The sequence below is a fragment of the Paroedura picta genome, chromosome 4, assembly GCF_049243985.1.
Source record: "Paroedura picta isolate Pp20150507F chromosome 4, Ppicta_v3.0, whole genome shotgun sequence".
In the NCBI taxonomy this organism is placed as follows: domain Eukaryota; kingdom Metazoa; phylum Chordata; class Lepidosauria; order Squamata; family Gekkonidae; genus Paroedura; species Paroedura picta.
In genome coordinates, this window is record NC_135372.1 from 58,839,051 (window position 1) to 58,853,882 (window position 14,832).

The window sequence follows — 14,832 nt, forward strand, 5'->3', positions numbered from 1 at the left end:
TCAGACTCCAACCCCCCCCCCTCCAAAATCCCCAGGTATTTCCAACCCCAAGCTGGTAACCCTCTTGTCACCAGGGCCCATCCCTTAATTTATCCTTTTTTTGCAAGTGCTGAATGGACATGGTAACAAATGCTGATTCTATAGCAAGGCTGGGAAATACAGATCACCACCAAGACTCAGAACAGGAAGCTTAAACTTTAAAAAGTGTTCCCTTTCCAGCTGCTGTCATGTCACAAATGCTTCACACAGGTCTGGTCAGGGACACTACTCACTTTTGTAGACTTATTTACAAGGTTGCCATACTCCCACAAACACTGACTCCTGGGTAAAGGTAAAGGTAAAGGTAAAGGTATCCCCTGTCTGGGTCATGTCTGACCCTTGGGGTGATGCCCTCTAGCGTTTTCTTGGCAGACTCAATACGGGGTGGTTTGCCAGTGCCTTCCCGAGTAGCAAAGGGCTATTGTGAACACAGCAAGGAAAAGAATTTGTTTTCCTTAGGGGATAGTTTTTCTTCATAACACATGCTTTGGACCAGTAGCAACAGGACAACTGCGGACAAGTTATAAAAAGTAGCCCTTGAAGGGAAATTGGAGAGAAATTGTTCATGTGTCTTGGGTTGTGTGGTACTGGGGGTGAAAAGTCACCTGTTGATTTTGACAGGCTCTTTATTACCAACATTTATTATTAAATGCTGTTCTTTGAGAGGCTCATGGGGTGTTTTGGAGCCATTAATTCACAAAACTACTATTTAGATTTTATTAAAAGCACAGTTGTCTGAGATGAAAGAGGGCTGATTTTGTCACTGCTATCATTGTTTTCGCTCCCAAGTTTCCTGTGGGTCAATGCCGCATTCCCTGGGTTTGCCAGTTATTACAGTGGTTTAAAGTTGTTTCATTCACCCTTAGCACGTTGGTTTCATGTTGGGTTGCAGGTAAGTAGCCTGATCCTTTAGGGCAGTGGTCCCTAACCTTTTTATCACTGGTGACCACTCAACACCGGGGACCACTCAACGCCTTTGCTGTACTGTGCTGTGTGTGGGGCTTTCTTGGTCCAGAAACGACAGTAGGTCTAGAATACACAAAACAGTTTAATTGAAACTGTATTTCCCCTCCATTGAAATAAATGTGCTGATTTTCTGTTTGGCTTTGGAACAACACAAATAGTTGAAAGTGTCCTATAAAGCAGTGGTCCCCAACCTTTTTATCACCGGGGACCACTCAACGCTTGACAATTTTACTGAGGCCCGGTGGGGAGGGGGTAGTTTACTCCTCTAAACCACTGCCCTAACGCTCTCTGATCGCTATGGTAATGTTTAAACATCCCTTCAAAATAAGATACAGACATGCCACAACAATGAACATAAGGAACATTTCATTTTCATGGAAATTTTAACTCATGACAATGACAAATCAATGGGAACCCTGAGTTTGTTTCTCTGCAACGAGATAGTCCCATCTGGGAGTGATGGGAGACAATGACACCTGAAGTGTGTTGTAAAGGGCTGGGGGGGGGATGAAGTAAAGGGCCAGGGGGGGAGAAGGCGTCCTTCAGGGCCCACCTCCAATTAGTCGAAGGACCACATGTGTTCCGCGGCCCACAGGTTGGGGATTGCTACTTTAGGGGACCACATTAACTAATGCTGCAAAATTTAGATTTTGTGACACTGGTTGAAATGACATCCAAACTTAGCTCCAATAGCCATAAAGTACTAGTATGAGTTTCAGCAAAATAGCACTTACTTAAATGAACTGCCTTAAAGGAATGTCACACTAGCTCTAGTATCTTCAAGCCCTTTAAAAAAAAAACTCCATCACACAGATCATGACGGTAGGTCCTTTGTTATTTAATGTATTCCAGTATGAGCCTCCACCATGTACCAGTGATTTACATTTCACAAAATTTAAATTTCACCATTCTAATTGGGTCTGACATTTCCTGAAATCATTCAAGGGAGAAGGGTGCTCTTAAAAGGTGGAGAACATGCTTGTGTATATGCTCACATTTAGGCTGTCATACTGCCCAGCATCAGTTCCTGCCCCCCAAAGAAAAATTGTTTCAATCTCTATACTTTTGGGGGAGTCACACAAGTAACTCCTTCCTCTAAGGTTTTTGTCAGTCTAAAACAGCCTTTCTCAACCTTTTTACCATTGAGAAAACCCTAGCAAATTCTGCAGGTTTCGAGAAACCTCAGAAGTCTTGCAATCATTCAGAATATAGTTGGGAAGCATAGCTGTGTACATGCCCACCTGCGGCCCCTCCTCTTCCCACCCCCTCCAGGCCCATCATTGGCCACTGGGGGAGGCAGGTCAACATGGCCATATATGGTCATATCACCCAATAAATGTTTAACAAATTTAAGATAGATTTATATATATATAAATTAACCCCCACCTATTCAAGGAGCCCCAGGGCTTCACAAAAGCTTGGTTGAGAATGCCTGGTCTAAAATAAAGCATCCCTGATCAGCTGTGGCATTGGTGACATTTGTTTCCGAAATCCTTCTCTTATGTTGCAGCTGCCTGTGCCACGTAATTAACATGCTTTTGCCATGTCCTTCTATTACTGAGAACATATAAAAGTAATGCAAAGGGAACCCCCTACTTTGCATTAAGTTCCTTTGTCCTCAGTGACATCAGCATATAAAGTTTAAAGCCCATTGGCTCAGATTCCTTCATAAATAGCAGCAGCAGGAGGAGTAATTTGCAAAAGGGGTTCATGGCAACTATCTATCAGGACTGCAAACGTAGGCAAATAGGAGTGAAAGGAGGAAATGCTGCATGGGAGAGAAAAGCCCCCTTTTCCAATAAAGTGCTCACTGTCAAACGTTTGGTTCAGCCCTGTTTTAAATGCAGACTCATTTGATGACCGAAACTGATGACAGTTTCAAGGCCATTTATCCAGTGACACCAGGAAAAAGGGCAGAAATGGGCAGCAGGATGTTCCTCAAATCAGGATTAAGTGAACCGCTACAAACTATGACTGTGGGATACCTTGCAAACAGCCTTTAAAAATAGAACTCTCTGAAGAACAGCACCAGCTAACATCCTGCTCACAAAGATGTCAGCTGTTTGGTTAGGGGACACAAGAGATACTGGAAAGAGTACACCTATGACAGGGAGACATTCTGCAGGCTGACACATGATTGTGGTTGCCCCTTCTATCTTAAAATTTGATGTGTGGGATGCATGCCAGAAATGCCAGGGTGCTCTAAGGAGCCCGGTCTAAAACAACAATTCTTCAAAAAATTTTAAAAAGAATAATAAAACCCGAACTGTGTCCACTTGCTGAATCCTCTATAATTGAAATTGCCTCCAGCTGACTTGACATTAACTTCCTCCTTCTCATTTCATAAGTGAGGCTATTGATCATATGAAGGAAACTGAAATGCCTTTGGGAACATGGGGGATCACTCCCTTTTAAAATCTCATCAAATGAGTCTAGATTGGTCCGTGAAGATTCATCCCTGGGGCGGTAGCAGCAGATGGGATAGGAATGGGCAGGAACATGGCCACTGCAGAAGCCTTTGCCTGGTCTAAACCTGTTGCCTGCTGCCACCATCGTCACCCCCCCACACACACACACACACACCCACACACCTCTTCTCTTTCCTCTGTCTGCACAAAGGTGCAGATGTGAAGGTTATAGCAGTGGTCCCTCCAGACACCCACACCCATTTTACTAAGCTGTACTGTAATGCTGCAGCAAAGCAAAGCTATGGAAGGGAGGGGAAAGACCTCGCCAAAGCCACAGACGAGGGGGGGGGATTGAAAGTGTAGCTTAATCCTGTTGGAAGCTGCCTCCGCCTGTAGGGGGAGAAGATTCCTTACCATAGAGTCAGTGAGATAGATAGCAATACTGATCTCTCACTTTTCTGATCTCTCTGACCCTGACCCTTTGAGTCTCTTAGGGACAATTTCCTATTTCCTGCCTCTTTCTTGTCTTCTTCTTGCCTGCCTGTAGCATAGCAGGTGGAGAGATGCCTCCTGCATCTTTGCCCATCCAACTACCTAGATTAGATTAGGGACTGTCTTCTTACATTCCCGGGCTAGAATGGAGTTCTCTAATAAATAGTTATATTAGTTTAATAGCACACCAAGACTCTGTGCTTTCTAGTTGTTTTTGATCTAGCCAGCAATGCCATGCTGTGTGCACTAGCTTAATTAAGCACTCTGCTAACTTTTCTTGATATTGCATAGCCATACTATGGGTCCCATCCTCTCCATAGTGCCTACAGCTGGAGCATCCCAATGGATACTCTACCTGCAGCCACTCCAGTTTCCCAATTAAAATGAAGAACATTTGGTTTATATGAGCTCTAAATTAAACAGATTTAAAAAAACAGGAGCTTTATGAGTCATGCCAAGATGTAATATGATGTCATCTGGATGCTTCCATTTCTTGTGTAAGATTCCCACCGCCCATTTGGAAGAAAGTGTGTGTGTGTGTGTGTGTGTGTGTGTGTGTGTGTGTGTGTGTGTGTGTGTAAGATGCTGCCAAGTCTCAGCCAACTTATGGTGACCCCAGGAAGGGGCTTCCAAGGCACGTGAGATGCAGAGGGCATTGGCCATTCCCTTCCTCTATAGGGTCTTCCTTGTCAATCTCCCTTCCAAGTACTGACCCCGCTTAGCTTCCTAAATGTGATGGCATCCAATGATACCCTGCTGCCTTTCCTTGGGATGGTTGGCTGGTGCTTGCAAATGAAGTAAAATAATCAGTGTTGATTTTGTGAAGAAAATGATAAATAGTATTTGCATGTTCAGGAGGGAAGATAGCAAGATATAGCCAAATCTCAACAGATCTGAGAAGTTTCCTTCAAGGAACACTAGGGGTCATGATACGGAGCCAGGAAAATGACCAAACCACCCCGAACAAAACCACCGCGAACATCCTTTGCCTGGCTGCCAGACAAACCTCGGCTCTCCTGGCTGCACTATACACACTATACAATAAATAGTGATAAATATGCCCTGAAGCAATCATTGCCACCATGTCTCCAGAAATGGAAGCAAGGCCGGCAAGCAGCAGTGCCAGAGCAGTCAGGAGACCTCCAGCAACACTGGATCTGAGGCAGCTGCCTCGGTTTCCCTATAGCCAAGAACATCCTTGTATGCAGAGCCCTTAGATTTGTTTCAGAGATAAATGTATATCACAAATTCATATTGGTTTAACAGGCACTTCCAAACCCTAGGAGACCTAGAAACAGTAGTGTGAGCCATGTGCTAGAATTCTCCTTTTCTCCATCAAATTACACTTGCTTGCGGATGCCATGGCAAATGATACAGGGTTGGAGCAAACCCCATTTCCTGTGGGTATATATCTCTGTCCATGGAGGGGGTCTCATGTGATGCCACCATTGTAGATCCCACCATGTTCCTCAAAGTGTTCATGGGAGTCTCTCATCCACCAGAAACAGCATTTTGAGATGCTTAGTGGGCTGAAGAAGAAAAGGGACAGTGGGAAAATTCTGTAATGCACTCCCACTTCTCCGAGGCATAAGATGTTCTGGGGTTAGCACCTATTCTGGTTTCAGGAACAGGACCATAAAGAAGTCTGATGATTTTGTACTATCCGCTTTCTTTACAAGTGTCCAAGCAGAGCACAGGTGCAAGGAAACTCACACTCCTACAGGATCACATCACCAGAGAGAAGGATTCCACATGTCAAAGTGCTTCAGCCCACATAGCATTGCTGCTCTGCATCTCTCGACTTCCAGCCCTGATGAGCACATGGACTTTGTCACCACCTAACACTTAAGGCCCCTTGAGGGGAGAACGACAGTCATCAAGAAACATTTCCATTTATTCATTTGCATCATGGGCTCCGGTTTCCCCAAGGCCTCTTTACACCAAGCCCAGTAGACAGAACCATTCAAAAAAACCCACTCCTGTAGCTCTTCTGTTCCGTCAGGAGGGGTAGCAGCCTCCAGGTGGGACCTGGGGATCACAGCTCATCTCCAGACTACAGAGGTCAATTCCCCTGGAGAAAAGGGGTGCTTTGAAGAGTGAACTGCAAGGCCTTTCCCAGGCTCCATTCCCAAATCCCCAGGAAATTCCCTAGCTGGTAACTCTAACTGTTAGTGGCATTTCACTGATAATACGTTTGCTCTAATTCTGTTCTCTGTCTCAAGTTTAAATATGCCTATACAGTTTCTCCCACTTTGCATCATTTCTTCCTACTCCAGGACAGGTATGTGGCTTTTTGCAGCAGCTGAAAGCAGGGGAAAGCAAGCAGGTTTCTCTCACACTCATTGCTATTCAGAAAGCTTTTAATGCCCAATGCCTTTTCATCCAGCGAAGGGCTTAATTATGTTCTGAGTCACAGGGATGTGAACTTGGAGAGGGAGAGAAAGAGAGAGCAACAAATGGCTCAGTTTTAGTTAGCCTCTCAACAAGTACAGACTAACTTGTCTATTTTTAAAAGTTTGGCAGTTTCTCTATGGCACGGCTTTCCTTTAATACAGCCATGCCGGGAAACTGGAAAGCAGGTTGCCTTTTCCATGAGCATAAGTTTCCGAGACAAATGTATCTCCATCTCCACCGGGAGGCAAGAGGTCTGCTGCAGTGTGTGATTCATGCCTTTTTGAAATACTGTGGCTATTATTTTCACACACTTTTGTCCCCTCGTCTGGCCCATGAAATGTTTCGGTTGTAGGCTCACGGTCAAGGCACGTGATAACCTAACCTTGTTTATTTCTGTCCTTTGTGCCTGCTCCCTGAGTCGTCTGACTCACTGACCACAAGCAGAGGCTGAAATTTTGACCTCCCCCACACTACCCACACTGTACCAGAGGCAAATTTATACCTACTACTTATAGCCAGAGAGATGGACAACTAATTTGCCGGGAGCAGAGATGGGAAAGAGAAACAGATACCACCGTCCCTTTAGGGGGAAATGCCTACCAAAAGCTATGCTGTTTCTTAAAGGAGAATAAATAAAGTGATTTTGGCAACAGAGCATTATGTTTAAACTTTTATAGGAAACTAGAGTCCTGTAGCCAAATATTTCACAAGTTATTTCCAAGCAACTCTGCAGTTCCTGGTCAGAGTCACTTCTTCCTCCTTCCTCTTTTCTTCCTTTCCCTCTTCAGTTCTTCCTTTGGGCCTTGTATGCACCTCATTCCTTCAGGGCCACAACCTCAAAAACAGTCCTGACAGATATTTGTTCCTGTATGGAATGCTTTGGTCCAAGCCAGCCTTTCTCAACTTTTTTTACCATTGAAAAACCTCTGAAACATTCTTCAGGCTTCAAGAAACCCCAGAAGTAGCACAATCATGCAGAATGTGGTTGGGAAGCATAGCTGTGTATATTCTCACTCAGGGCCCCTCCCCTTCCCACCCCCTCCAGGCTCATCATTGGCCATTTTGGAGGAGTGGGGGGAGGTGAGTCGACATGGACATATGTGGTCATATCACCCAATAAAATTTTAACGAGTTTGTGTGTGTGTGTGTAAAATTAACTCCCACCCATTCACAAAACCCTGGTTGAGAAAGCCTGGTCGAAGCAGTATTGCCCAAGAGCATGATGGTCCTCTGTCGACTGAAGTGAATTTTTATTTAATTGTTTAGGACATTTTTAGCCTCTCTCTCCAGGGATGGAACCAAAAAAACCCAATTGGTAACAGTTAGGACCTATAACGGTTGAATGCCTGTATTGTTGTTAAAATTATATAACTTTTATTATGCACAATTTATTTTAAAAATTACTATAGGAATTAAAAACATATGTCCAGCCCATAGGCTGTTGCAAACCAGTATGCTATGCACTATGTGAACCAACAGACCAATGCATTCTGGCCCTTATAGGGCCTTCTTCAAAGGCCTGGTTTGTTCACACACCTCTTCTTAACACCTATAAAATATGTATAGAAGCCAATAAAAGCTCCAAAGTAAGAGCTGTAAAGTATCAGAGTCACTTAATGAAAGATGTCAAGTTTTCAGTCATTAGCTCTCTTCCAAAGGCTGGCCAAAATTTTCAATGGTGTGTTTCCTTATCAGTGCATGTATTGCAATGAGTGAAATTTCAAAAAGTGCTCTTAGATAATTTTTTTTGTTTTTTTTTTTACTTCTTTTCAGGACAAGAGGAAACTGCAAGAAGAAATCACTCAGAAACGTCTTAAAATAGAAGAAGAAAAGCTAAAACACCAGCATCTGAAGGTAAACATACTCCATATGTCAAAGCACATTCATCAGAAATTAGGCTGAGCAGTCAAGCAGGTGCACTTGGTGAGATGGGTGTGTAGTCTAAGTTGTTAAGAAATAGAAAGGACATGGCTAGGGGGTTGGGCCAAGAAGGTGTGGGGGGGGGATGCAAAGGAAGGCAGAGAAAGAGGAGGTGTGGTGCTTTTGTCCCCTCCTGCCTCCTCTGACTACAGCTCAGAAAGGATTAGAGAAGCCATTACAGGGGGAGGACAGAGCCAACCAGCCTCACCATTTTTTTCAAATGGTGCCTGTGAGAGGGGCTGGTGAGAGCAGGCACATGGAGAGGCAGTTAGCCAATTAAGCCAACTAAGGGACAGGGACAGCTGCAAAAAGAGGAGGATGACCAGCATGTGGATTGGGAGGCAACTGGGCTATCTTCTGCATGCTGCTCCAAGTAGAACAACCTCCTGGCCTTGGAAGCAAGTAGAGGGGCAATGGAGAAAAGGGCCATTCATGTTGATGCTGCACATCTCAACAATGACATAGGCAGACATTTCCCTAGAAAGTACTTTCTTGGGAACATCTTTTGGGCAGGGTGTAACTCAAAACTGGTAAATCCAATTCTCACTAAACTTGGAGAGTAGGTAGAGGAGAACCAGCCAGAAATCCCCTGTAAGCGTGATGTCTCTAGTTTACATAGAGTTCATTCTATGCATTCCTGAACCTGTGCCTGTCAAAATTAACCTCCTGAACCTGTCCCTGTCTGTAACAGGTGGTCATTTTGACAGACATAAGGTCAGGAGTTTGAGGAGTGCATAAAACAAATCTTGCACAAGCTAGAGACATCGCAGTTGTAGGGGTCTTCCCTTGGATGTTCCTTTACATGCCTTCCACCACTCCATTGCTTTGAAGTTGGATAAATATTTTGACAGTCTGTCTTGAAATACATTCATTCATGAACTAGCACAAATGTCCATGAATAACTTGACAGTTTATGGAAAGTTTGTGCTGGTTGACCTGTCACAAACTTCACTTTGCAAACTGTGAACTGCCAATATTCATCACAAACTTTAGTTTGTGAGCCAGTTCATGCCCAACCCTGGTCAAAGGCACCCAGGGCAAGAAAACAAATAAGTCAATATAAACTACAGGCAGTACTTAGGATGGGCAGTAGTACAACTATGACAAAGCTGTCTCTGACACATGTGGGAATGCACTGGTGATTGAAAGCTGGGCAAAAGCAGAGAGTGGAGGCCTCTGGAAGTACATATTAGAAATGGTGGACTCGAAATCAGATATTTTTATAATAGAAAGAAGACTAATTGGAGCAGCACCAAACAGATTTTTCTTTGTCTCCCTGCAAGCCCTTTGATTTTATGCATGAGTGTATTTGGCCACTGAAGGGTCAAAACGCATTTGGTCCATTCCATGTTGGTCTATTCCATGTGTAGTTAGAATTGTAATGTTTTTAAATTATGACAATGTGATTTATAGATGTTTTTACATTTTTGAATTAGTGTACTTTATGTAATCAATATTTGCAATTTTAAAACATTGTTTTTGCAGCTCAGCCTTTGGGTTCCTAGCTTAAGTGGTATGAAGGCAGGGAAATTGTTTAGGTGTGAAGAACACAGTTCAACTTCCTTTTCCTCTCAGCTTTCAAATACAACCTCTCCTGCCCATCTCAGGAGTAAGTTGGGGGGGGGGGGACAAAGGGGCAGAGATTTATTACATTATTATAAAGGCTGTTAAAACAGGAAACCTTTGATTGCCTGTATTCCCAGATGACACACTAAAAGTCCAGAAGAACTTGGCACAAGGAGGTCCTCTTCACATTGAATTTCCAGTAATTCAGTATCTCACAACATCGTTAATGTTAACCTGTTCCTTAGTGAAGAGAACTTAAATGCCAGCTGGTGTTCCTATTCTATTGTTCCTGTCAAGAAGACCCAACCTATCCACTCTGCATTTGCTAGCTTACCTGCTTAGATAGGGTGTAGGAAGGCTTTTACTACCTTTTATGTACCTTTGGATTTAGCTTGTGGTCTGTTACTACCTATTTTTAACATACTTACAACTTGTTTATTTATATAGGTTAAATTATTATTCCTTACTCTGAGGAGATTGTTATTGACAGATCAACACAAGAAATTGTTTTATATCCTATATCTTTTACTCTTTAGATGTTCCTTCTATTTTCTATTAGCATGCATAAATGTCAATTCTCAAACAAGATTTACTTCCGATTATGGAATGCCTTGCTACCACAAAAATATTGTGGGAATTTTTTTCTTCTGGCTAGTTCACAGGCCTGTGTGCATCCCAAGCATGCAATTGGGACTTGATGACAGATAATCATGCCTCAGTACCGGAAATGTGGTACAGGGTGAGCCACAAGAGACAAATGTTGCATTCCACTGGTCAAACTATTCTGAAAGTCTTATCACATCATATTAGATGTTGGTAGCACTCCTTGTGTGCAATATATCACAAGTTATTAAGGCAGCACTGGAACATCTCATAGCAAGTGTGAGTGGCATCTGAAGCTAGGGCTCCCAGATTTTACATACGAGGCCCCAATTTGGATTGAGATGTCATTTGACAGAACATTTTCCCTACCCAAAACTATCCACTCAACAAACAGAATGGATCTGCTATTTTTAAAAAAAATGAAATCCTGGGATCTCCTTATACAGAAAAATTTGCTCATTTCCACATTTCATGTGGATTGCACATAATGTCGGCTAGTTCAAGTATGTGGAGTGTGATACCACATACTGATTTCAAAAACCCCAAAGGTTCTATCGTGGTCCTTCAAACACCTTATTCCTCAACTGTTTAGCATTCTTAAGGTCCGGAATTAAATTGGTAACCAAAGCAGTTTGTCTCAAATTCTTCTGTGGGCTTTTGTTATAAGCTGGACAGGTTGTTGTTTCCTTCCACTTTGGTGTGCATTTCCTTCTGCTTCCCCATGACTTAGTGGTACCTTTTTAACACATGAAAAACAAAAGTGCAGGAGTAGCAGAACCTCTAGAAATGTTTGTGTAAAATATGACTAATATATTACAGCAAGACCAGAAGTTTTGGGTTGAAGCTGCAAGTGTGGGAACCTTCTCACATCCTACCCATTGTGGAAGATGTTCTACCAAGAAAAAACAACTGATCTTTTTGCCAGGGCATGTATTCCAATGAATTATCCACAAAAGGCTTTGGCCAGAGACTACTTATGGATAAAGTAACAGTCACACCCTGGAGACAGAAAAATGCTTGAATAGCCATTTCTCAAACAGATATACAAGGGTTTTAGCGCCTAGTTTATTCATTGCAAGAAGAACAGCTATAATACTTGGTAAGGGAAAAAAGATTTGCAGGTACAGAGAGGATAGAGTTGCCAGGGGTCCAGTTTTGAACTGGACAGGCCAGGATTTGTGCTTTCTATATGGCAATAAATCAATGAAAAATGAACACATAATTGTCTAGTACTTTATCACCAGGAATTCCATGAAGCAGACAGTTCCAAAGGAATACAGGATTACAACAGAAAGCAAGTGAGAAAATGAAGCAGCTTGGCTGTGAGGGGGAAGTAGACTGTAGCTGGTTCTAATATTTTCATCATTCCCCACCTGGGAGGATGAGAGAATGAAGGTCCCTTTCCTCAAGCAAGCCACAAGATATGAAAGAAAGGAACCTAGATTAAATATTCTAAAAAATAGTAATGTGTCGACTATATATTTAGTATATCTAGTAATGTATTGACTGTCTAAGAGGAGCTGGTACAATTTCATTGTGCATGTGTCGAGAAGAACTAGCTTTCTGGCTCTCCCTTGTGCTGCAAGGTGGGAAGTTAATTTTGCTCACTTGCATTGTGTTTCTCTCCCCCCCCCCATTTTTCCTCATCATTTGGAAAGCTGCTTTGCCTATCCCCCAATGCCCCCCCTCCAAGCTGACTGTCTAGGGTTTCCAGCTCTGCATTGGATAATACCTGGAGATTTGGGGAGTGGAGCTGGAACTAGGAGGGATTTGGGGTGGGGAGGGAGGTCAGAAAGATATAATGCCATAGAGTCGACCTTCCTGAGCTGCCAATGAATCATGTCATCTGGAGATCAGGTATACTAGTGGGGGACTCCCCAGATGCCACCTGGAGGTTGGCAACCTGTCTTTTCCAAGCTCCTGTCTTGGGAAAAGCAGGCTGCCTCTCACTCTCTGTCAAGGCAGGTGTAAAAAAGAGTGTGGTGGAGACAGGCCAAGCAGATGCGGGGAGAGGGCCTTCTGAGGAATTTAAATTCCCATTGTGCACTATAACCATCAACCGAATTGTGGTGACACTCCCAAAAATCACTCCAGAGGGCATTTTTGCCCTGAGAACTAGATTTTACTATTCCTCCCTTTGCCTACCATCCTCTCTCTCTTAGCCAGCAGCAGCACCAGCAGCAGCAGCCTTTCCCCTGATTGCAGAGGCAATGAGGGAGGGAGGAGAGGTTGCTTTTGGCATATGCTTCTTAATAGTGTGAATATTTATTTATTTATTTCGTACGTCAGACTTCTGCTAATGAGGACCCAAAGCAGCTAACATTCTCCCTTAATCCTCTGAATCCTCACAATAACCCTATGAACTAGGTTGAAATCCCTGAGTTTGGTGAGAGGAACAGAAGTGTGCAAGGACATACTTGGCTTTTTGCCCAAAATCACTAAACTGCCTCATCGAGTGGGAGAATCTGCCTGCCAGCATTGGTGTAGCATTAATTGCACACAGCAGTGGTGACACTTCGGGGCTTGAGGGCCAGTTTGGTTAAGAGAAGCGGCCTCTAACCTGGAGAACTGCATCTGATTCCTCCCCCCCACACACACACATGCAGCCAGTTGGGTGACCTTGGACTAGTCACAGTCCTGTTAGAGCTGTTTTCTCAGAACTCTCTCAGCTCCACCTACCTCATAGGGTGTCTGTTCTGGGGAAAGGAAGGGTAGGTTGCTTTGAGATTCCTTCAGGTTGCAGAAAGCAGGGTTCAAAACAGCTCTTCTTTCTCTGCTTTCTGCTTGGTGAGCCACCTTGCCAAGCTTTTTATCAAGTGTGCCCAATATTTCTTAAATCCCTAGAGAAGAAGAAGGCTATGCACATCCTGGAGCCTGAGGAGGATGGTGTTTGGGGAGGCCCTTTTCCCCAGGTGAAGATGGCTTGTCACCTGGAGATCAGTGGAAGTCCCAGGAGATCCCCAGCCACTACCTGAAGGCTGGCAGCTGCATGTTTGTACCAGGTGTTTATGCTAGTAGAAAGGGAAGGAAAAAAAACAAAGGCTGCCTAAAATTTCTTCATATGCCATTAGTGCAAAAATGCTATCGCTCAGGATGATTTAGTGCTGACACTGCTCCTTTAGACTTGCAGAAAGCACAATCAATCTGCACAGGGGTGCAGAGCCAGCAGGTTGGGTATACCACTTGGGTATAGTCAGTACAGGTCTCACATAGGGATTTATGCCAAATGTCTAGCAAATAAATCAAATTCCTAATGGGAAATTCTTGAAATGTTTATACATAGAAGAAAGCCCTGCGTGAGAAATGGCTTTGGGATGGATTAAACACTCTCACTGCAAAAGAACGGGAAGAAATGCAAAACCAGAACCAAGAGGATCAAGAACGGATGAATGAGCTGGAACAAAATATCCTCAGGTACTGCTCAGATTCATGGTTTTACCCCCACTATCCTTAAAGCCCTTGTGTGCAGATCAAATTTTCTATCCTGAACAGAGAGATTAATGCTTCTAAGCTAGCTATTGGTATTCTCCTGCTTGAATAATTACAGATGAGTTGTAGGTTTGCTTGCTTTTCTGAAAAAAACAGTATTATTAAGATCAAGTTCTGAATGCCCTCGAGCTGGCTGGGATTTCATCATGCTTTCTAAATCCAAATGGTAGAAAGTGAAGCCTTTGACATTTCAAATGTCAACACTTGGAATGGTCAGATATTGACTTTAAAAAAAAAGCGAACCCTGACATTCAGGTGACAGTCATAACTTCAAGGAATCAACATTTCCTGAAGTGTTGCAGTGCATTAGAGATATCTCCAGATTTTATGTTAGCAGAATACGTAAATCTTTGAGGGTTGGATTCTAAGCTTCCTTCAACACACACAAAAGGCATTTCTGCTGATCACCTTGCACATTGTTCCCAAGGGTTCAAAGGTGCATTTCAGAGAGCATATTGAGCTTCCGTGGGATGGGCATGATGGGAAATTCCCATTACACAAAAGCAACTCTGCTTAGGATCCCAGTTCTGAAATTCTTTAAAAAAAAAAAAGATTTGCTTTGTTCTACAGAAAGTGGTGAGTGCTGAATTCAAAATACCTATTTTATGTCCTCCTCAACCATCATTTTAAACAGCAAGTTCCATGAGCCTTAAGACCATTTCCTGCGTCTGAAGTTTCATAATCCACAGCGGTCTCTCTCTGCAACTGTAGACACTGGCTTCCCACATCCTGTGAGTAGGAGGGATCTGGAGGTAGGAACTGGCATCAAAGTATCCAGGAGCACATGGCAACACCTGCTTAAAACCCCTTACTCTACATCCACTTTGAATGCCAGTTTCCAGACTCTTAAGAAAAGAGTACTAAACTCCATAAGCACCCAACACTATAAGAGGCAAGCAATGGTGTTTTTTAAAAATGTGGGCTACCTCCCACATTACAACAGATGCATGTGTGT

General features: G+C 43.3%; 1 protein-coding gene across 2 annotated transcripts in view; it reads left to right on the forward strand.

Annotated features, from left to right (window-relative positions):
- Window positions 1-14,832, forward strand: part of PALMD (palmdelphin) — a 61,222-nt gene that overhangs the window by 35,606 nt on the left and 10,784 nt on the right. For both annotated transcript variants that reach the window (XM_077333001.1, XM_077333000.1), the window contains exons 3-4: window positions 8,073-8,153; window positions 13,672-13,802. In XM_077333001.1, the coding sequence (XP_077189116.1) occupies window positions 8,073-8,153; window positions 13,672-13,802 (212 nt within the window). The remainder of the gene's footprint in view (window positions 1-8,072; window positions 8,154-13,671; window positions 13,803-14,832) is intronic.